General features: G+C 34.9%; 2 protein-coding genes and 1 long non-coding RNA gene across 11 annotated transcripts; 1 reads left to right on the forward strand and 2 right to left on the reverse strand.

The window, feature by feature from the left end:
- Positions 1 to 1,521: 1,521 nt before the first annotated feature.
- Naprt (nicotinate phosphoribosyltransferase) lies at positions 1,522 to 14,251 on the reverse strand. Of its 4 annotated transcripts, none has more exons than XM_011154434.3 (12): positions 14,073 to 14,251; positions 9,919 to 10,104; positions 8,155 to 8,325; positions 7,954 to 8,077; positions 7,303 to 7,514; positions 6,310 to 6,428; positions 5,977 to 6,170; positions 4,878 to 5,063; positions 3,241 to 3,466; positions 2,797 to 3,117; positions 2,251 to 2,379; positions 1,522 to 2,164 (listed from the first exon to the last, which is right to left on the reverse strand). In XM_011154434.3, the coding sequence occupies exons 2-12, from the start codon at positions 9,986 to 9,988 to the stop codon at positions 2,087 to 2,089; spliced, it is 1,830 nt and encodes a 609-aa protein (XP_011152736.1). In that variant the 5' UTR covers positions 9,989 to 10,104; positions 14,073 to 14,251; the 3' UTR covers positions 1,522 to 2,086. The 4 variants fall into 4 exon arrangements, with proteins under 4 accessions (XP_011152736.1, XP_011152726.1, XP_011152746.1 ...); XM_011154424.3 differs by lacking the exon at positions 14,073 to 14,251 and adding an exon at positions 10,719 to 11,054; XM_011154444.3 differs by lacking the exon at positions 14,073 to 14,251 and adding an exon at positions 10,426 to 10,698.
- Positions 11,491 to 20,161, forward strand: LOC112590654 (uncharacterized). 3 transcript variants are annotated; one of them, XR_003114374.1, is made up of 4 exons: positions 11,491 to 11,580; positions 12,114 to 12,332; positions 12,460 to 12,589; positions 20,019 to 20,161. It is a non-coding gene; the product is annotated as an uncharacterized LOC112590654 (long non-coding RNA). The 3 variants fall into 3 exon arrangements; XR_003114375.1 differs by lacking the exon at positions 11,491 to 11,580 and adding an exon at positions 11,631 to 11,709; XR_003114373.1 differs by lacking the exon at positions 11,491 to 11,580 and having other exon boundaries at positions 12,001 to 12,332.
- LOC105191184 (zinc finger protein 493) lies at positions 16,943 to 24,430 on the reverse strand. 4 transcript variants are annotated; one of them, XM_019845134.2, is made up of 7 exons: positions 23,651 to 24,058; positions 23,097 to 23,316; positions 21,289 to 21,528; positions 20,946 to 21,175; positions 20,697 to 20,787; positions 20,401 to 20,636; positions 16,943 to 20,202 (listed from the first exon to the last, which is right to left on the reverse strand). In XM_019845134.2, the coding sequence occupies exons 2-7, from the start codon at positions 23,277 to 23,279 to the stop codon at positions 19,857 to 19,859; spliced, it is 1,326 nt and encodes a 441-aa protein (XP_019700693.1). In that variant the 5' UTR covers positions 23,280 to 23,316; positions 23,651 to 24,058; the 3' UTR covers positions 16,943 to 19,856. The 4 variants fall into 4 exon arrangements, with proteins under 4 accessions (XP_019700693.1, XP_025163661.1, XP_025163662.1 ...); XM_025307876.1 differs by having other exon boundaries at positions 20,401 to 20,787; XM_025307877.1 differs by lacking the exon at positions 23,651 to 24,058 and adding an exon at positions 24,349 to 24,430 and having other exon boundaries at positions 19,857 to 20,202; positions 20,401 to 20,787.
- Positions 24,431 to 24,445: the final 15 nt, after the last annotated feature.

Below are 24,445 nucleotides of genomic sequence, written 5' to 3' on the forward strand. Positions count from 1 at the left end.
ATATTACACTGTTAATTAGATAAATTAACTATAACATTTTAATGATAGTAGTATCTCTCAATTGATAGAAAACTATACACAATAAATATCTCATCAATTGTAATTGATTTATACAAAAGTTGTTGCAGGTGTACATTGATATATCTAAACTCAATTTTTATATTTTAAATTTTATTTACAATAATTATGTAAAGTACTAGAAAAGGAAATATCTAATTATTGAAAAGATATAATTTCCAGGATATTAAATTGATAATAGTTAAATGTATAACAGTTATATGCTATTTATTTCCCTAAAAAAAACAATATTTTACAATTATGCTTGTATACTGGATTTATAACAAGATGCATTACTAAAAGATAATAAACCTACATCAAATTAGAAATTAAACAATAATCTAAGCAATAGGTGAAGATAATATATAGTAAAAATTTAGCGATTGTAAAATTACATAGCAAACTGTTTTTTAAACAAATAACTCAAATTGAATTGAACATCTTTTCTGAAATACAAATGTACATGTATATTAAAAATCGATTCAACTATTCAAAATAATAAAAATTAATTTGAAATATGTTGCCATTTTCTTTTCTTATTCCTTCTTATCATGATGTATACACTCTTTATCAATATAGATTTTTATACATACTGTACATGTAAAATTATATAAATACATACATATATATATAAAAAAATAAACAATAATTATAAGAATAAACAAAGATCCAATTACGAATACAATTTATATATATTCATAATATACTGTGCACGCAGATAAAAATTATTTTATCATTAGGACGTTTCAAATATATAATGTTCGTCATTCTCGGACAGTAATTTATAGCTGTATATACAACATTTTATAAATATATGCACAATAAATCCGTAATTAGCTCTTTTGTTGTTTATTCTTATATTGTTAATTTTAATCAAAGAGTCTTACAATCATATACTGAAGATAAATATACATAATTATATGCTTGCTCTATATACATCTTTATGTAAATAACATTGATAAGTATATCGAATGTATTACTCCTATACGAGAGTATCGTTAAATCAGTCTCTAGCAATTACAAATAAAGAATGAATAATACAATCGGAATTTACAATAACAATGTAAAAAACAATCAGCTTGTTAAAAATAAAATAGCAACATGATAATGTAATTCAACTTAAGAAATACAATTAAACGCAATTAGATTGCCATTCTTTCAAATACTTAAAAATATATCGATTATGTATACGAATATTTAGATTATCTTAGTATAGAGTTAGTATACAGTTATATGTATTAGAACTTGAAAACTTGAATTGTGCATATCCCTAAAATCACATGTACTATTTTGTACTTTTTTCTCTTTCCTTTTTTTTTTTCAGAAAAGGAATAAGTACATGCGACAAAGCTATAACTCGCAAATTGATTTTTGTGGACACAACATTGATAATATTATAGTCTATGCATTCGTGATATACACTGAATAATTCCGTTCTATATAAATTATATAAAACTACATAAATATTGTGCCGTGACTTGCACATAACTTTATTAAAATATATCGCGACAATGATAAGCCGTCGACGATAATACAATCGACATTTCCAACAATGGAAAATGTAAAAAATATATCTTCACACGATCCCCTTTTTCGTCATGTGCTCATGATAAATTCTGTATACACATATTGATATGTGTATATTAAGTATTTCGGTAAATCTTGAAGGTTGATGATAAATGAATTGTTTATTATTCAAATTATTTTAATCAAAATATTTTCCACTGCTTGTTACAATGCTTTATCTCATCTTTCTGGGAATAAATGAATTCCACGGTAGAAAAGACTTATCTTTAGAAGCAATCCATTCATCGTCAACCCTTAAAATTAATCTCGAAACACCTAATACATGTGGTTTGATCATATATTTATATGATCATATATATGCATTGTCATCGGTTCTAAAAGAGGTTTTTGAAAGAGATTCGTTGCGTTTCTTATTTGTATAAATCCTGATTCTATTGTTACTTTTATAATCATATTTACTAGAATCTGACTTAACAATAATCCTGTATAAGAATAGTATGCTTCACCGTAGTTCTCCGATTGGCGCGTTTTGAGACCATAACTCGTCTATAAACTTGTACAAGGCATCACTGACAGCTACCTGTAAGAAATATTAAGAGTAAAGAGGTCCTCAATAAATTCAGTGTCGGAATTTGAACGCATTTAAGTTTTCGTATATTTCTTCACCTTATACGGCGTTGGATTTAGATTTCTTTTGTGATCGTTACGCAGTGTATTAAGAGATTCTTGTACTCTATTGCGAATCTCTTGCAATGTAAGTAGTGGCTGACACAATTTGCCATCTTTCCAGTATACCTGGAGAGAATATATGACATATATTATAATATATATTTTTATTTATTTTACATACACATATATACGCCTATACACATCATTTAATAAATATAGCTAGTCATGTATAAAAAAAGGTTATTAAATAGTCTAGAAATACAATATTCCCACACACAATCAAACATATATATACACTTCTTTGTGACTATTGCACTAAATTAGAAATTATTGTACTAAAAATAGAAATGAAGGAATATTTAATACAGAATATTAAAGAGTGCAAGGAAAATATTTAAAATAGTTTTCCGTTACTTTTTCACGAGAAAAATTATATTGCTCAAAAATCCTGAATAGTATGACGTAGAATACTTGCCAATGATATTTTGTGTACGAATGTTACAACTATACTTGTTCAAAAGTCATATAATTCGAAAACAATACCTTATGCAAAGCTTCCACATGGGATGGTGTAACATTAGCCCTCTTCGTTTGTTGGAATGGATGTCTGCAGAGAATTTTCTGCATCACTTGCGGTTCTTCTTCAGATGTCTTCTGTAAAAGATCTATTAATGCGTAACCATCTGCTCCATACAATCTATAAGCAACTTTGCTACCCGGTATTGTGACTTTTCCAACTTCTTGACTGAGCTTAATTCTCGGCTCGCCGTTGATCTCTACCATTTTGTAGACACAACCCAACGCCGGTTGTCTCTGACACGTTACGAGGTGCGTACCAATTCCGAAGCAATCAATTTTGTGACTCTAGATAAATATTCAAGTATTAATATACAATCGCTATGTGTTTCTATCTAAAAATCCAGAGATAGTAAGAGGCCAATTTTAGAATTAAAAAATTAGTTTTAGCTCTGACTGATCAATCTCTACCTGCTCGTTCAAACTTATTATGGTTTCTTCATTGATATCGTTCGATGCGCATATTGTCATCTTTGCGAACCATGGTATGTTATACTTTATAGCAATTTTTTCAAAAATGTCTCTCGCTATGTTACTGAGATAGGCCAGGTCGCCGCTGTCGATCCTGATTCCAACAGCTCTGTATCCTAAATCATTCAGAGCCAACGCCACTGCGCAGAAGTTCAAAAGACCGCTCCTAATTACAAAATATATCTAATGAGACGTCTAAACAATTGTTAAATTTCACTAGTCATGAATAAATATGCGTGCATTATTGAAAGGCAACTTAAGTCACACATCACACACTTTACACTATATTGTTATAACAGTTATTTACAATTACTAAGTCTAAACTTGACATGTTTTATAAAATGCACCAGTTTACTCTTTTTATAATTTCTTACTTAAAATAAAAAAAAGAAAGAAAAAACAATAAAATTTACCATAATTGATTGAAGTTTTGCAAAAAAAAGAAAAAAAAAAAGGAAATCTTATCAAACACATAAAAGTTTAAAACTTTTATTACATTGTTCTTATCCATTCAATTATAATGTAATATTAAATTAAAGTTTTTTCTTAATTTTGTCAAGTTTAGGATTATAATGCAATTACAGTATTGCATAAAGACATAACATAAATCAAGCATAATAGCTAAGGCTACCTAAACTTGCATTAATTAGTGTAAGAGAGGTAATATTTTGTACAATCGTCGCCATTAACGTCTCTAAAAAAAAAATTTTTCAACATTTTGCAAAACATTCAAACATATAGCAAATTGATACTGTATAATAATATAGTATAGTAGGACTGGCAGATATTTTAATGATTATAACAGTATACTGAATATCATGGTTTGTTCAATATATTAATTAGAAATATACTGTTTTCTTTTTAGTACATTTCCTCTGACGCAGCATATCTTAACGGCATTTTAATATTTTAAAATATTCAGAAGAGGCATATTTTTGATGATATTGTAATATCCCACAGGAGACACTGCAGTAAAATTTTATAAAAAATGACAAGTGCTTAAAGGACAATTAGAATATATGAGAGTTTCTTTGATATACAAAATGTGCCCATATTACCTAAAAAATAAAGGGCAGAATTGGGAGGGGCACTATATAAGATCAGGAAGGACACTATATGAGATTTTTATCGTTTTATCTCTAGCTGACATAAGATTAATATGATATAATAAATATATACAGTTTGTAATTTGCCTGTTTTACAGAATATTTCTTCTGGTAGCAATTTTTTAATAGTAAAAATATGAGAGGGCAAGAGAAAATTTAGATTTTAATTATATCGCTCGAGCGCGCAAGAACTCTAGCAGAGAGGCGTCAACTTAACAATTTAAGAGAAATTTATAGGTTTTTATTTCGTTTATATTCGATCAAAGGTGATCTGAGTTTCTGAAGCTCATGAGAGAGCATTAATTACTCTTGTTGTAAACTATTGTTGTAAAGAAATATACTAATTATTAGAAATTATTCAAATAATGTAACATGTAACAAACACAGATTCTTAACGAAAACTAACAAGATGGGAGGAAAAAAGGCGGAATTGTATTCTGCAAAACAGGCAAACAAAGCGCGATATCGTACCTCACATAGAGCTCGCCCAATTCGCCTCGTCTTAAAAAGCCGTTCTTGTGATGCGAAGTTGGTTCTGATTTAAATGGGTTGTTTCTCACGCCGTTTTGGGCATGTGTATTGGACCCGTTAGTTAGAAGTTTATTCTTTACATTTAGGCTGGCCACTTGTGCCTGCCGCTTGGCCGACGCTTCAATGCTATAAACACACTCCTGTTAGGCTACACACACACAGTGTGTACGCGTGTCGTCATGCCTGCTTGACGCGCGCTCGACAGAACTAAATTACATAGCCGCCAGTGTGATCGAATTAAAGAAATATAATTCATACATCTCTTTTTTTAAGATACAGACTTATATTCTGAGGTACATCAGTTATTCTTTCGTTTGTGACACGCGGTGTTGTATTCCACGATACATGGTGGAAGTGAAATGAGAAAGATTTTGCACGCTGCGCCAGGTGTTGTACTTGAGCTTTGAAGCTATATAATCGCTATCCTATGCATCTCAGGTTGTACTCCGATTAGCATACTATTATCCATACGAGGATTGTTTGTGCTTACGTGTGCATAGCCTAATGAAATGTATCCTACATACATAAAATACATAAGCTATGTACATATTTGCGGCAAATCGATCATCTCTGCGTTAAAATGTACGATATACGGAATGTCCAAAAAAATACGCGGACGATACCTTGGAATGTTATTTCTGACAACAATTTGCTTCATCGTTCTTGCATATTTTGGACATTCGGTACAATTGTTAAACGTAATTTATAGATATACGTTACACATTGATGCAAATGATAGGCACATATTATCTAACAGATACAAGATAGAAGAAATGTAAACAATCAATCAGAAATGATAAACTATGCGAACGTAAGATTTTCGATTAGAAGTGAAGTATATAAAGTATGTGCATGCAAGTGACAAAGTACCTCGTGCAAAAGACTTTCGGTAAAGTTGATACGAAAATGCGTCAAAGAGAATGTATGTACATATCAAGTTCGTAAGCTACATAATTTGGAAACAGGCGTCGAGCACTCTGCTATTATAACAGCAAAATAAAGATACAAGCATAAAGTAGCGACTGTGGTAAATACGCACCTTTTGACATCATATGTATCTACAAGAGCGGCGAATCTTTCTGGGAAAGCAACAGCGTAACTGATCAGGGCAGCAAATTCTCCGTCAGATGCTTGTGAAGATAAAGCTCCTAAATCGTCGGCGATGTCTTCGCGATATTTGCAAGCGAGTTCGAGAAGATCCAGAACATCTCCTGTTTGTTTGTGTGCCAATGTCTACGAAAGAAAGTAAATCAACTTTGTTTCCTTACTTTTGACTATACTCCCTGTAAAGTTTCAGAAAGTTTCCAAAAGTTTTGTTTAGTTTCCAAATGAATGAATGAGATTTTTCGTAAAAAGAGATCAAAATGCTTACTTTTCCTTGTAGGTCATCGATGCTGGTGAAGGACGTGATGTATGCATGTGCGTGAGTACCACAAACGGGTATATTAAACAACTTTCCAGCTAGAACATTACTAGTACCATCGAATCCACCTGTAACAAATTATCTCAGATAAGTAAAGTCTAAAACCGTCGAGTTAACCGATACTTTAACTTCATTTGTACGTCTATCTATGTGCATATCGAATCACATAAATCGTAAACTCCTATCTATAGTCATACGTAGTAGATTGACATATGTATACAACATATATATGTATGTAAATATATAACGTCAACTTGACCTCTTAAACTGTTACTCATCACTTTGTGAGGCGGTACCAACTGGCACAAAGCGGAACAACGTATCGATTTCGCTTTTCATGAAATTGTTAAGTATAGTGTAAGGGTGATAGAGTGGTACCAGACACCTCCTTCATCCATTACGTATTATATCGCGAATTGACGTTAGTACATATTCAATGTTTTGCGTATCTAAGACTCAATATATTATGTGTGATAAGCACATGCCACTATATCAGATATACCGACACTATGTATTATGTAGAATATATATTATGTAGAAAAATTATTGATAGACCTTACCAATAATCAGAGAAAAATCGTAAAGTGAAAATATTGTTATATCGTTTTTAATGAATATGTAGCTTGCAATTTCATATTATACCTATATATTAAACATACATACACACATTTCTGTATTATATACATTGCATTTTAAAATGGTGTACTTGTTATCCAGAATACTCCGATAAGAGTAATTATAATACACTAGTTCAAAAGTAATAATCGATATAAATTTTATGTGGTATAAAAATTTGAGAAATGTCATATTAATTGATTTGGCTTAATAAACTTACAGACTTGAACTACAAAATTATTTTAAACGCCATAAACTATTTATAAAATTTACTTGATAAAATGTAATAACACTGAATTTAATAAAGTTATAATAAAATATATTCACCAATGTAGCTATATTTAGATGCGCTCAGTCCTCCATCAGGTCCCTGTGCTCGTCGAAGTCCAAATTCCAATAATGTTATATGTTTTCCAGCAACCATGCGATATCTTGCTGCATTGGTCGCCATTAAACTTGCATAGTTTACTAATGTTAATAAAGTTGTCTCTAACAACTGCACCATTATCAGTGGTCCTTCCACTCTTATTAAAGGAACTCTGTCAAAATTTATATCTATACATGTTAGATTCATTTATAATTAAAAAGTTAAGATATTTAATTACAGAATTGCTATAAATATTAATCTTCTTTAATAATAATTATTTTTAAAAATGTATCAAGAGATTATGTGTATTTTTTGTTATAATGGTATTACATTTTAAGATATTTCAACTTCAGATATAATTATAAATTTTTCAATATGTGTGTTGATATATATGTTATCAATATTTCATATATGTGTGATCTTATCTACCTTATCAGTGTTGTTGCTACTTTATCTACTAAAAATACACATATTTCATATATATACATTTTATATTAAGTAGAATATATATCTAGTGAGTTTTTAATCTTCGCGCATATATAAGTAGATAAGAATACATATTCTTGATATGTTATATGTAGATAGAGAAATAAGATTAATTTTAAACTTACCTTGGGAATACAACAGATCCTTCTTCTATGGCGTATAGTGTGACATCTTTTGCAGTAAGATTCTGTAGATAATCGAAGAAATTTTGATCTACCATAGGCATAGTCGATTTTAAGTACTTGATATCTGCAATATAAAACTATGTAATATGGATTTACATAAAAATCGCGAATGCATAGCAGATAAATTCTGTAAATACATACCACTGCAGGAATAATGGAATTTTTTCAGGAATTTTATACATTCCTCCAGGCCGGCAAAAATCGTGAATTCTCCTTGGAAAGGATTTTTTCGAAAGAACAATTCAAATACGGCATGATCGTTTACTTTGCCGCTCTTCCAATAGGCGTAAGCCATCGTGATTTGATACAAATCTGGAAATATACATTATTTAATTTGAACAAGAAATAAATATATGCGAGCTAATAAATAGCTCCGATTATATACATTTAACGCTAACAATTTAGTAGCAATTGCTAAATAATGTTACGTTCTTTATCGTCAATAAGATTGCGCGTTTCAAAGATATCATTTAATCTTTAAATTTGCGCGTTATAGCGTATATCAAAAGCGATTTTTTGTATGTGAAAATAATTTTATGCTATATTATAAGTAGATCTATATTAACAAATGATCTTCCAAATTATGATACAAACTTGAAATGTCCATATAATACAAACTCACATCGTCGTTGTATGTGTGTGTGTACGAGTGACATTATTTACAAATATAATCAATCCCTTACATCATATAAGCAAATAAGAAGCAAAATATATAAGCGTTCACCCCAATATTGACAAGAACCCTATCACGAATATATTTCATGTCAATTTTATACATTATTCTCGCGGTTTTGAGACTATTTCGGAAACACATATCTCGATTGTTAAAAGACACTAAGATCAATTTTCGCAGCGAGGTCTCGTCTCTTTAACTTCATATATCAGTTTTCAAATATAATTTATATAAACATTAAATATTTCCAGTTAAATTTCCAGGTAAATTTTAACAATCGAAATTCAGTACAAGTTATGCAAGTAAAAAATGTCGATAAAAATTGTTTTTCTCTTAATTAGAACTTCTCTTTCAAAAACATTAAAAATATGATCTTGATTGTTTATTAACCAAAATTACTAATATTCTGAAGTTTATTAATAAATAGTTGAAATAATTTTTTCTCTTACATTTTAACTTATGGATAAAGAACTCATCACATGAACAAAGATAAGTATTAGTTGGCATTGTCTATTCTTTATAAACGACAAAAATTTAAAAGATGTCCTTCACTTTAAATATAATGATATTATGTGTCCAGATATACAGAAAAACTTAAGTAGTAAAGAAATTGTTTAATCAAAATTAATTATTCTTACGATCCAAAAATATTTGACTGTAACTGGTTAATTTGCTTACTGTTTACATCTTATTGCTTAAGTTTTTCTGTATATTTGGGCCCTATTAAATCGAAATCACGCTGAGTTTAAGCCATTTTTTGTGGCGCCATCTGTTGAAATTGGGTCTCTTTTGGGCCAATTTTTACGAGAACGGAAGAGACTCAAATTATAAACTTATATATTTTAAATCGATTCGACATAAATTTTAATCATATGTAAAAAAAATTGTCATCATCAAGGGCTCTGAAACCAAGTGAAACGTCTATCTGGGTATTTGGGTGTACTCTTATTAGGAATTATTTCTGAATATATTTTGAAAGATAAAGTTCGCGAAATAAAAAATTCCCTAGTCACCAACTTAATTATCGTGAATGAGACCTTTGCCCGACAGTATGATGTGTAATTGTCGTGTTTAAGTGACCTCCGCGTCATTCTCTCTCTGTCTTTGTCTCTCTTTCTTACTCGTGAAAAACAGAAAGAGAATGTATAGAGTGAGATAGGAGACGTCGATGATGTCAGCTGGATGCAGCAAGCGAGGTAGCCCTCGATAAAGCACAATTTTTAAATGTATACCTGTCAATAACGGCTGAACCACACCATTCTGCCGCGAATTGCAGCATGTTATACCGTCGTCTGTTGACATTTTACGGATCACTCGCGTGCGTTCACTACAGAGGAAATGAGTTTATTACTTTCACTCTTCCTCTCTTTCTCTCTCTGTCGGTCCGTTTAAGCGATTCAGGTCTCAACTGCGCTCTCCTGCATGGAAAATAAAACGAGTGCATATTACATCAGATTCGTATCTTTTATAACCTCTTTAACGGATTAATGATTCTCGCACGTAGATGATTAATAATAGTGACAACTATTATCGAATTCGTCGCCATTCCAGTGAAAAAAATATAGATACGCATGATACATTCAAAATTTCTATTATTATTATTAATATAAATTTACCAGAATATTAACTGCAAAGGTTATCTACGCCGAATGATAAATGTTTGTTATTTGTACATAGACGATGATCTTCCTAAATTGTTTCCTCTTGCCAGTTTTAAATAAAATATTTTTTCTCCTTACCTTTCTATGTTTTCTGAATGTTTTGCGAAAAACTTTCAAAAATCGCCGTAACCACCACTGAATTTCATACACTCGCACATCTAGTAAACTCCAAATTTACTAGAGCGCAAATCTACACGCTTCAGCTACACTTTTCGCACCTTTCCCAATCGGAACGAAATCTAATATATATTCTCACGCTTTGAGGGAAAAAAAGTGGAACAAGCGTCGAAAACACAAAGTTAACAAGAACCTCGCCGACTGAAGCCGAGAAAGTGTTTGTTCATACTAATAAAAGATACGACCGAACGAACCTCTTTTTTCCCTTATCTATACGAGTCGCGCTGGACCGACAGCAATGCTTCTTTCTCTTCCTGCCGCCTTTTTTTTCTCTTCAAATAGGTGCAGTCTTCGTCGAGATATCGTCCTCACATCGTTCTCGATTAAATATAGGGTTAGGCTTTGTGCAAAATATTCAGTCTTTCTCAATCCTTCGGATCGTGCTATTCACCATCGAACACACCGTCACCGTGTTGTCTCTCGATCTACTTCCGATACCATCGACGTACTAACTGCATCTAACGCGCTTCGACGCGCGCCGCACTGTAATATATGCCTTGAGAATTCGCGAATCGATGAGGAAACGTTTGAAGGACATCCGAAGCTATTGGCATGCCTGTTCCACTCTGCGCCTAACTCCGTGCTCGTCGAAAAGTCACTAGACTGTGATCTGTACATTCTGTTTTCACTGTTTTACACTATTTGTCTAATCGGGATGAAATTGAGTTTCTATTTGAGATTTAGCGGAAGAAAAAAACAATATAAACAGTCATAAGGAAACGCGGAGAGCAGAATTAAAGAAAACCAACGTAAAATTTGTTAGATAGCGAGTCATAAAATATAATAATCACATCCGAAAGTGTAGATATGGATCGATTCGATTCGTGACTCTCGTTTCTCCGTTAAGTTTTATTCCTGACTACAGTTTAAATTTTTGAATTTTAAATAATTTCAAATTTTGTTGGACGAAGGAAATTGAAGATGGCAGTATCTCCATAGAACGAAAAGAAAGTGTTGTATAAAATTGCTATTCATAAAAGCCAACTATAAACTTGCTATTCATAAAAGTTACTTTAGGATTATTTAATTCACCCTCAACTTTATTCAGAGAGTGAGGTGAGCTTTTGTATTAATCTATAATGTATAGAAATTGATCAGACTTAATCCCTAGTAGATGTAGTAGTCTTGGATAAACCATAAAAATGAAGTCCAGCATAAACTGGCATCATTTAAGAATCATCATTGGTAAATATTTTAATTGTAATGTTTTCTCAGCTGTCCCATACAGCACAGAAGTTGCAACAACGTTGTTGCACCTTCTATACTATATGGAGTGTCATATATCATTGCGATGTTAAAAATATAATTAAGTTCATATTTGTTAGGTTAGGGTTACCCTCCTGATTCTTAAACTGTGCACAAGAGGGATTTCAAAAAATAATTTTATCCACAAGTATTTGTCGAATAATCTAAAAATTCACATAAACATTTATCTGTAATTTATTGTTTGATAATATTTTGGTTAAGTAACTACAATTTCATTGTTGAGAAAAATTTAACTCTTAAAGTGGTTTGTTGTATATATTATATATTTTTGTCTTATGTAACTACATGGCAATCTCTTGTTACAATGCAAGTCTATATTATAGATATGATTCCATCTTAGCGGTGCCATGTAGTTCCAAGTTCCGAAACAGCTGAATTTGCGTCGAAAGAATCTCAAGGTCGCCAGTTGTTATCGATGCGAAATTACGAGCTTTTAAAATAATCGCACAACAACAGTCTTTGCATAATAGTCTTTGTGTTTTACGACGTAACGCAGACGCATTAATGACATGATAATGTAGCGCCAAATGGAAAAAACCCGGGTAAGTGAACGCGATTTTCTTACTTGAGTTGAGTACCGATTGAGAGTAATTCAGCAATCGATGCGTCCATAGTCTGTCCTGACACCGAGGCATTATGCTACTCTAAAGATATAAATATACGTTCTAGAGCTTGCAAATAGACGCTGTGTTACGCGTACAAGATTCTGTCCCGCGTGTTTTGTCGTGCATTTCTGCTTTACATTGGGAATATACTGGCTTAGAGAGCTTGGAGATGGCGGGCGAGAAAAATACAAACGGTAAATATATTCCTTTAGAATCAAGATTTAACAAACATAATCATCATATACACTCTTTGAACGTTTTTTCTCTCTAATGGATGTTTCGTATACAAAGTATACAGATAATTAGAATGTCGCGATTTGCAATTAGAAACGGTTTTTCCTTATATCAGTTTGCGCTTGAGCTCACATCCTGAATAGCACATGTATGAATGTACGTATAGAATATTATATATTACTTTTCCTAAGTACGTGCCGTAGCGCGCGCTTCTTCAAGGATTAGATTGCGTCATTTGTCGGTGTAGTAAGGGAAGTATAATAATAGTGCACACGTCTAGAGCAAGAGAGCAATAGCGAGAGAGAGAGAGAGAGAGAGAGAGGAGGTGAGGGAGAGAGGGAGAGAGAGGAGGTGAGGGAGAGAGGGAGAGAAAGAGAGAAACGATAATTAGCAAATAGTTCGACTAAACACACGTATCGTTAGGGGCAACATGCCGCGGTTACGACCGCAGTGTGCCATTTTCTCGATCATGCGGAACAAAAGTATTTTCTACTTGGTAACACGCGAGTTTTACATTTCGCGACCTTCCCACAATGACAAGCATATCGTTCACATTGCGACAATACTTGTCTCCGTCTTAACACATGGGAGAGAAAAAGAACTCTTCGGGGCAGAAGTTCGTGAGAGGTTCTGCAGGTTCTACGAGCAAAAAAGCAAGTGGATCGAACGCGAAGCTTCATGAGTCTACATGTAATTTCTTCCGCTGGCGAAATCGCGATCGTTGTAAGTGTGAAGGAGTCTCGAGCTTCATTTCGATGAATCACGCTACCGGTTCGACGCTCGTGCATGAAGAGACGATATTTCAATCGCTTCGTTTCGCGATTGCCTCCATATACCTATTGTCGCACGCACAGTTCTAACTTATGTTTCGTTTATTTTGATCTGCCGAATAAATTTGCAAATTATTATCAGGTCTCTTGTGCAAGAAAGATAACAGTTGCCATGCGTATATCGCAATATATTGCATAGTCAAAGAGGAACTGATAAACATAATCGTATATGCAAGCATCATCGATAATTTATATTTTCACACATACATACACACAGCAGCGTACGCATAAAGATATCGTAGTATATTGTTTTCTATATCTGCACGTTATCGGCACGTTACTGATGAATTCAGATCAGCTTTTCACGAGCAGGACAATTATTCTTCCTTTTTACTTATATCGTACAATATATAATCTAAATTGCTAAATATATTACGTCTTAACTTCTCGCAGTCAATTCACCGTCATCGATCTTTCTATTAATAACTTTATTGCTGACACGATTCTTGTCATGCGTCACTATCTGCGTTATTATCTGTTATTCGAAATATTTACTTTTCGTAATCGTCATATACGATAACACACGTTTCTCGTTCTCATCGATTACATAATTACGAGAAACACGTGGAATAAAAGTATATTATGCAGCAATAATTTGTTTAATGCAACTTACATGATCACACGATTGCATCTTGCGTATTATATTTGTCACATCGTTGATACGATCGACGACTCATCGATCTCGAAGGAATATTTTTTATTCTTGTATTTTATCAATTCACACATATTCACAAGATCGAGCGATGTATGAATTGTTAACTGTTAGCTGCGTTACGACCCGGAGACAACTGTGTCTCGCGTATAAAATTATGCGTTTAAGCTTCAAGTGGTGCAGGAAAGTGGTGATAAAGGGACAACTTCTAATCAGCTACTGATAAATGCCTGGTCATTGAACCCCTGCAATTTGCTCTGCGATTGTTCTCTTCGCACTTCGTCCTCACTGATTTCTCATTATTTTTGCAGAATACGCGTTCATTAATCCCTTCTAAAGACAATGATTGTGCATTGTTTCGGTTTTCATCATGACTCTCTACCTTTGCATTTTATTAGATATTAAATATTTAATAAGAGCATTTAATTAGTATTTAAATATAGGAGCTCATATACTTATAAATATTAATACTATTATTAATAAGTATTTAGGTAATTAGAGTCATAAATTCTTAATTCTCGGAGATATCGTGAAATAAATATATATATGTTTTATCTTTTTTTTAAACATATATACGTATAATCCTCCTGGTGCAAATCCATGTTTACCGGTAACCAATAGTAACTCCGCAACACAGAAAAGATTCTGAATCGTCCTGATCAATAACTCTCAATGCTTTTATTGTTTCTGTCGACTTCAGTTGCAAAGATTGTGTAAATCATTAGTTAAACTAATTATATTTTTAACTAGATAGCTTTTTCTCATAATCTTCGCAATATTATCAGGACTCTTGGCAATCATACGATGATTATGTTGCAATATTTACTTGGTATAATACCGCTGATAATATTTATTTGATTATAAAATAGTAACGAGTTCTATCATGTAAAAATAAATTTTACAAATAATTTTCGTTTTTATCTAGAACGCGCGTAGGATTCTCTAGTTATTGATTGGTAGTTATAGATTTAATAGTTTGATAATCTTCTTTTATGTCATTCGACGTAAATAGTACAAAATAAATTTGCTGATTCGTTGATATCCATTATCAATCTTCGTTTTTTATCTAAAGCATCAAACTTTCTAGTTACTGACAGACTAAATATTTGGTAAGTTTTTCTTATCACGTGAATTATTTCGGTCCGTTTTTTTTCTTCCAAAAAGAAGACTTTAGTATGAAAAACATGAAAAAGTACACTAATCAAAGTATTTGCCATCGCTTGCTATTATTTTTTCCCATCTGTCTGGCAGTTGTTGCATTCCGTGACGGAAAAACGACTCGTCCTTCGAAGCGACCCATTCATTGAGCCATTTCTCTATTTCTTCATAATTGTTGAAGTGCTGGTCCGAAAGCCCGTGTGTCATCGATCTGAACAAGTGATAATCGGATGGAGCAATGTCTGGTAAATACGGCGTATGAGTTAAAACGTCGCAGCCAAGTGCTTCCAAGGTGGCCTTCACAATCTTTCCAACATGTGGTCGAGCGTTATCATGCTGGAAAACGATCACTTTGTCGTCTCTTTGCATATTCCGGCCGCTTATTCTTCAATGCGTTGTTTAAACCGATCAATTGTTGTTGGTAAGTGTTCAGCAGTGATGATTTGGCTCTGTTTTAATAGTTCATGATACACTACACCCTTCTGGTGCCACCATATACAGAGCATTACTTTCTTGCCGTGAATATTCCGCTTTGGTATCGATGTGGATGGTTTTCCTGGGTCGCTAATGGATTTCCTTCGTTTGGGATTATCGAAATATATCCACTTTTCGTCTCCAGTCACAATACGATGCAAAAAACCTTTTCTTTTTTGCATGGCAAGCAAGATTTCAGACATGGCTTTTTGCCTCTCGATGTCTCTTTCTTTCAGTTCTTTCGTATGGCATCCATCATCCTTCTTTGTAAATCTTTCCCATGGCTGCCAAACGCACAGGAATTGATCGATTAACATTCAATAATTGCGCGAGCTCATATTGCGATTGACACGGATCTTCATCGATTAGCGCCTGCAATTCCTCGTCCTCGAACTTATTCGGCTGACCTGAACGAGGTTTGTCATCGACACTGAAATCATCACTTTTGAAACGTCGAAACCATTCCCTGCATGATTTATCGGTGGCAGCACTTTCACCATAAGCTTCTACGAGTATTCGATGAGCTTCACCGGCTGTTTTCTTCAAATGAAAACAGAAAACGAGAACTTCCCGGAAATTATGCTTTTTTGGCTCGAATTTCGACATTTTCTAATCAGATAAACACGATGTTATTGTTACAAACCCAAACGTTTACCAACTGAATATTATTGCCAGATATCAAAACTAAAAAATAAAGCCTTTTGCAGACATTAGAGATTAGAAAATTACATAGTACAGCAATTGATCGCCAGATGGGCCGAATTAATTCACACACCTAATATAACATTATTTGACGTCGATGATGAAAAATTAATTTACTAATTTGTCACATATTTGAACAAAATAGGATTTTCTACATGAATCATCTTTCTAATATATCCATATATCTTTCTAATGTTATCAATATACATATATAATTAACTATATCTCAAAATTTATAATTCTAATGGCTAATGTCTAACATAGAAATATAAGAAAAAAATTATGGATAAATCAAGATTAGATATGTGATTTAAAGATAAATTTAGATAAATGAGATGCAATATTTTAAAAACTTGCGGTACACGTTGATGTTAATTTAAAGAATATAAAGATAATGTTATATACTTAGTTGAAGATGCAACGTATCCATTAGCTCAAAACGTTCTAAAAATGGATATCAGGGACGACCAATCTTCGTGAAATTTCTCCAAAATATCTCCAGTAGTATATATCGTTTATTTTCCTGTAATGCCGATAAATACGTTTATAATACGTTTATAAAGGCTTGTACCATTCCATCGTGAGTTGTCAACCTTGTACTTTAAAGTTGCGTCATTTTTATTACTCATAGTTAGTCATTGTTTCTTTGTTATCGATAACATGCATTAATTGCCCCTTACGGAAGAAATACTCAAATATTGACTGTTTATACTTAATTGTTCGAATTTATTCTTAAATTTGAATGTATATTTACCCACATTTGAGAGTAAATTCGAACAATTGAGTGTAAAGACTCGATATTTGAATGTTTTTTTCCATAAAGGTGGATTGATTTTACACACGAGCGTGAGCGCAGGAAATTGTCAACTCGTTTTTTACACAACGAATTTATTTTTATATATAAGTCACAGATGCGTGGTGCGTGCGCACGCGCACACGCATGTGTGTGTGTGTGTGTGTGTGTATGTGTGCGCGCGTGCGTGCGCGTGTATGTATTCCGTACTAACTCTACAAATGATTCTCCGGTATTTGTCAGTTGTGAATACGCTAATACGTTAATTTTCTGCGTTATGTTACTGGCACTTCTGAAGTATCGTTAATCACTAGTATCGAGCTTTACCAGCTGTTACTTGGTGTCGGCTTTAGAAAAATACTCAATTTTTGATTCTCTAAGGTCTAGAACGCAAGAATGACGATTGAGCCGCGAATATATTGGATCGCCTCGGATGCCCTTTCTGTCAAAAATTGATTATTTTTTGGCGTGTATATCTATATATATTATACCATTATTTATTGTTGCCTATTCCTATGTATATATATATATATATATATATATACACACATACATATACATATATACACATAAGCGTATATATACATATATAATTATATGTCAGCAAGCGGTCCGGAAAAAACGTAATCGCAAAATACACGTTTGTATCTCTATGCGCTAATAATGTGGTAATAATGTTGGTTATACACATTCGGGTTTCGTTTCTGCGTTACATAGTACACGCTACTTATTGTTTATGGTGGTACTGACCATTACACACTTACACAAACGCAAAGATGTTCGCTCGACAAATAGCTCGACGTATTCACGTTTTCGTTTATTTTTCGCTATCGCAATCCTTTCTTGAATGTCGTTGCATCCATCGTTTTATCAAAGCATTCATCTGTTTTAACCGCACATCAATTTCTTCTGAAAAAAAAATCGCGATAAATCGAAGTAATTTCTATATCGATAAAATAATCCTATTCTATAAAATAAGTTCTATCGGTTGTGTGTACACATGGTCCATTAAGCCATCCTTCAAACATCTTATTGTTTATTCATCACCAGGAAATTATTCTTTGCCTTAGTTACATGTGTACTTTTCTGGTTTCTCTGGCTTATTTGCAACGAAATATTATCTCCCTTTCTCTTTCTCTCTTTCTCTTTGCTTGCGCCTCGTTTACGATGTTTGACGCGTGTGTGAATGTATGCGTTATACGGAAGCACGGACTATGATCTACGTTACACAAACTAACTAACTTAACTACATCCTTCCTAAAGCTACTCAGACTTCGGTTTAACATTTACCTTGTGTATCTCGTTTATAAGAATAACGTCACAATTGTATATTTGTAATATCGACTACGGCGTCTACGTCGCTTATCAATAATTAATACTGCATCGACTAGACTCGTTTATGTACGACGCGACATTCAATCCCGCTCGTCGATACGTCATCTTCCCTTAAAGTTAACTATCTAATTTGACACATAATTCTCGTATACAGTCTTAATAGTTATGATAATGTTCGTATTGTGCTAAAAATATGTCAGACTACAAAACTTCTTTTTCTTCTTTTCGCAATCTCTCCTGCTTTTTCCCCCTGTTTTTGGTCGATATACAATGTCTCGTATAAATTTCCCTATGGAATATCTTCCTGATCGGTGTGAATAAAATAACATCTTTCTTTTAGAATTTTCTTTTTCGCCGTTCAAATCCTATATAGATCATATCTACGCTCATACATACATACAATATCCCTATTGTATGTTAGCTTAGCACACATGGTAAGTTGCAAATTTCATAACCAGTATAAAACGGCCAGTTACTAAACAATTATCACAGAGTCATCAAGTTAACTTCGTGTACTGACAGATGATGCACACTTAATTATACAATATTTTCTTATTAAATATAAAAAATAACACTTTTTCTATAAAACATAAGGACGTAAATTATAAATCAATATCATTTCTCCGTCTATATTGACATTATATTAACAATAAAATAATCTCGGCGTAAAATGGCAGTGTGAGTACATTTTATCACAAAAATAAAACATGCTAAAATATACAGGAGAGAAAATGTCTAATTTAAATGTGCAAAATTCAGCATATGCAACAAAATTATCTTATATTCTTAAAAATATCTAAGAATTTTTTACCTTTTACTAATAAGGTAACAGGGACGAATTGCATTAATACATTTCAAAAATAACACTAGGGCTACCGATATTCAGAATCTGGCTATGAAATTTTAAACTTACTCCATTCGTCTTATTTACACGTTGCAGTAAAGCTTCATCGCTAAGCTTACCAAACAACGATGGAAGTTTTCCAACATCTTGCGCTAATGAACATCCCTATCGGACAGTATAAATATATACGTTTATCCAATAAATAACTAACAAAGTATACAATACCAACAACAACGTACTTAAAGCTAAAAATGTAAATAAGATAAGAACAATAAAGTATACAAAATCTCCCGTTCGTCTGTTAGCACCGTTTCACTCTCTGGAAATAAGATTTGTGTTCTCATATGATAACTAATACACGATCGACACGATCATATCTGCGATAGACAGAACAGTTATTCAAATTCTAAGACCAGTCCTCGTATTGACTGCCCATGGTTCATCTCATTAAATCGGCCGCTCTTTGCCGATCGCGATGCACCTCCCGCGGATGCATTCTTTTACGATGCGAAAAACAGTTTCCGGAGCTTGCGAAAGCTTTCGGACAGTAAGGACACTGATAAGGCCTCGCACCCGTATGCTGATTTATGTGAAATTTCAGATCCTGGTTACGCTTGAACGTCTTATCACAAAGTGGACACGCGTGCGGTCTCAAGTCTGAATGCGTTATGCTGTGGGCACGTAACGTCGAATTCGTCGGGTAAACTCTACCACATACGTTGCACGGAAATTGTACGCCACCATGGTACTCCTTGTGTCTAAACAAATTCGACTGTGTCTTGAAACTGAAAAGAATTAAACAATTGTTAAGCGAGATATTAGAAGATCTTACGGAGGTAACAACGAAATTAATATTAGAACTAATATTATATTAATATTAAATTATATCTATAATTATATATATAATATTAAATTATATTAATATTAAATAATATTAAAATTATATATAATTATATATAATTAGAATCACGTTTCAAACGCACATTCTTCCACATATGTCGCAGCCGTACTTTCCTTTAGGCCTGTGCGTTTCTAAATGAACTTTCAAATTTCCCTTCGTAGAGATTTTTTTACTGCAGATTGGACAGATGAAGTTGCTGGACGTATTGTTATCACCGTTCGTGTGAAGTACACCGTTCGTGGAGTAAACGTGTTGAGAGCGTAGAATAGGCTTCCCGTCGAATTTTCTCTCCCGGGGTAAGTGTGACCACAGGTGATTCTGTAAACCGATTTGCGATATGAAGGATCGAGCGCATATTGTACATTCGTGCGGTTTCACCGTATTAGACACAGTTCTTCCATTGTCCTCGTGCAATTTGGTCTCACTTTCATCTTTCTTTTCTTCCGTCTCTACCTCCGCTTCAGTATGTCTAAGCAAATAAAAAATTTATTTGTCAAAACAGGTACACTCTCTCTCTCTCTCTCTCTCTCTCTCTCTCTCTCTCTCTCTCTCAATTGTTAGTATAAACTTTTCCACATAAAAAGCTTTATATGATACTTTATTTATTGGTAGTACAAATATTCCTACTTTTTTGTTAACGATAGTGGCTCCGGTGAATGTGTTCTGATTATTTCTTCCTCGTTGTCCGATGAGTCTGAAGTTTCTGATGCAGAGTGCTCCATACCGCATTGTAAAAATAACATTGGATCCACTTTCACCTCCATTTCCTCCATGCTTGGGGTATGACGTTTCTCCTCTTGAGAATTTAACTCTGATGGTCCCAGTGGCTCATCCTCTGTTAAAATTTCTATTGCACCCTGCAAAAACAACAGTAAGTACTTGCATATTGCACACAAGATTGTAATATATATACATACACACATGGAAATTATTATTAATAGAAAAGCACAGAAGAGCATGTAACACATACTTTTGTCAATATTGAGTGCAATAATCCTCGGTCTTCTATTCTCCTTGGAATATCTTGCATATCTTTAATACTCTGTATCTCTTCATCTTGTACAGGATTTGTATTGTCAACGTTATCATAGAATTGTGATCTCAGTTTTTCCTGGGTACGGTATGCCATCATAGCAAAACGATGGATACCCTCCAATCTCTTAATGCATACAGAACAAACCATCTTTGAAAATTTATCCTCTGATGATACCTGTGGAAAAATTAAAAGATAAGTATATTATATAAGTATAATAATATATATACACACACACACACACACACACACACACACACACATTATATAAATCATATATTTTTTTATATATAATATGGATAAGAACTGTAAAAATACCTTATAGACAATGGTTCTAAAACACATTGTTATATATTGTTTCTTTAAAAAAATATAGGATTATCTTTGTTTTACTTAATTTATTTTTATTTATTAAAAATTTTTTCAACTGTGAAAAAATTATTTGAGCAATGAGGCATCAAGCCAATATTAAAGTCAACGATAAATGTCATCTCCAAGTAGATATTAATAATGTCATTTATGTCAATTGTAAAATTAATTGAAATGTTAATAGCATCATTTTTATTATTTGTCGCACAATGTATCGTAATTCTTTTCAGTATTGTCGTGTGATTAACCTAGCTTCCGACGCGTCATAAGCGCTGATTTCATCTGACAGGAAGGACTGGTGTTTATTTAAAAATTCTCGATATTTTTCGCACAATACATCCGATTGACGCATTCTCCGTAATTTATTCCGTTCGACGTCATTTCCTGACACTCCCCCTCCACCACTACCACCACCATCACAACCACCACCACCACCACTATTACCACCCCTCATTTCCGATTATATTTATAGATGTAGTACTTATATAGCGCTCACTGCACGGTATACTTATTGCAATCAATAAAATGCTAATTTTTAACACTTTTGCAGCCCCGCACAAAATGGTCGCGCACAACGGATATATTTCGCCTACACGATCACGACACGATACTGCCGCTCGCGTGTCACATTATTATTGCGATAAGCTCATTGACATTTCGCAATTGTCATTAGGATTGGTTTAATTAATTTTCGGCCGGAGATCCTCGTCGCGTTCCTTAAAGCACTCGAAACGCATTGCGAAAATGTTGACGCTCACTTGAACGAGCACCGCAGATCGTACATCGTATAATACGATTTACTCGATTTATTCACGATTGGAGAAAAAATTATCTGGAAAAAAAAGATGGTTAACGATGATTGACCTCGGCTTGACATTCTCGTCATGTCACCCACACACAAATCAGTTTTATCACCGATTCTCGCGATCACAATCGTGTTTGCGTTGTTCGTCGATCACGAGGAATTATCTCACAATCATGTTATCACAGACACAATTTCCCGCGAGCGAAAAATCGGCACGTCCAGCACTCGTCGTGTGCGATTCTTTTACTTCGCGATTACACTTTTCGCTTAAAAATCATTGCGATTTTTCGTCCACCGGTCTCGAGATGTCAGGCATTATCTCTCCGTTGCCGATCGTCGGACGGCGCGACATTGATTTCAAAATTCGAAACTCGATGACGAACGAAATTCACTCGTGACTGGCGCGTATAGCTACGATCGTGACACTCATGTACACACACACCGTGCAGAGGGAGGCAAATTTTCAAAAAAAAGGAGGGAGAAAAAATGCGAGTAAGGTAGAAAACAAGGAGCGAAAAAGAGACGACCGCTGCGCATGAGACGCGCGGCGACTCGTCTCGTGATCACTCACCAGGATGTACAGATATTTCCGTATCTTCGTTTGCAGGTAATGACGCCGGCCGTCCTCGGCGAAAATGTGCACCCCGTCGTTGCCGGCGGTGATGTTGGCCGCACAAATCCGGCACTGGAACACCATGGGCCGATGATCTGCTTGCCGATCGCGCTGCTCGAAATCGCGTGCCGCCGTACCCATTTCAAAAAGGAGAAGGGAAGCTAAATCAAGCCTGGATCTGTTGGAAGAGAGAGAGAGAGAGAGGGGGATAGGATTAATTAAAAATGGAGCGGGACAATTTTTCCTCTCGTTTCACAGCTGGAAGACTTTTGTTTTCGCCGATCTTCGCGAGCATGCAGAGAGAGAAAAAGTGTGTGTATGTGCGCGCGCGAGGGGAAGAGAGAACGAGAGAAAGAGAAAGAGAGAGAGAGAGAGAGAGAGAGAGAGAGAGAGAGAGAGAGAGAGAGTGAGAGAGAAAAGAGAGAGAGAGAGAGTGTGAGAGAGAAAAGAGAGAGAAAAAGAGAATGAGGCACGCGAAGCGAGTAGTAAACGTCGGTGGCGGTGGCACGCACGCGGTATTCGGCGAGAGTAAGAGCGTGACGACGTCGGCGCTCTTTTCTCTTTTCTTTTCCCTCGTCCCGTCACGTAACGACGGCTAGAACGCGCGTCGCCTCACCGCCCCGGCGCGACGCGACGTCTTCATATGTCCGGACGACGACGGTGCATCCTCGTCCTCGTCGTCGCGAGGAGCGGCGAGATGCTATGTGCGAAGAAGCCCCGAGAAAGACGATGCCGCGCGCGTGTCTCCCCGGCAGCCGAAAGCGAACGCGAGCGCACGACGTGCTTGATTATTCTATAACGATTTTCTCTCTCTTTTTTTGTTCCGCCGTATGTACTTTTGTGTGTGCGAGCCACGGGGATTGGACGAGGAGATTATAAGCCGCGCGCGGCCACGGTACGGCACGACACGGCACGGCGCGACGCGACGCGACGCGAGACGTCTCGTCGTGCCCCGTTGCTTTGCTTTATAAAAACAGACGCGCGGCTAGGTATCGCACGGCGCGGGCACCCGCGGGCGTCGGCGGCTTGTACGTCCGTCCGTCCGTCTCGTCTCCCCCCGAGTGCTCAATACAAAATATATAATAGCATTCGTCGATTTGAAAAACATATGTATATAACCAATTGTTTTATTTATGGATTCCGCCGGCGCTTCGCGGAGCGGCGCGGCGGCGCGCCGCTCACTGCGGCGTCGCGCGCGCGGCGTACATACCTATAACACAACAACGGCGTCGCTTGAAAAGCGTCGCGACGGTGAGCCGCCACCGCCACCGCCACCGCCGCTACCGCCGCCGCCACCGCCACCGCCA

The sequence above is a fragment of the Harpegnathos saltator genome, unplaced genomic scaffold, assembly GCF_003227715.2.
Source record: "Harpegnathos saltator strain DR-91 unplaced genomic scaffold, Hsal_v8.6 scaffold13, whole genome shotgun sequence".
Classification (NCBI taxonomy): domain Eukaryota; kingdom Metazoa; phylum Arthropoda; class Insecta; order Hymenoptera; family Formicidae; genus Harpegnathos; species Harpegnathos saltator.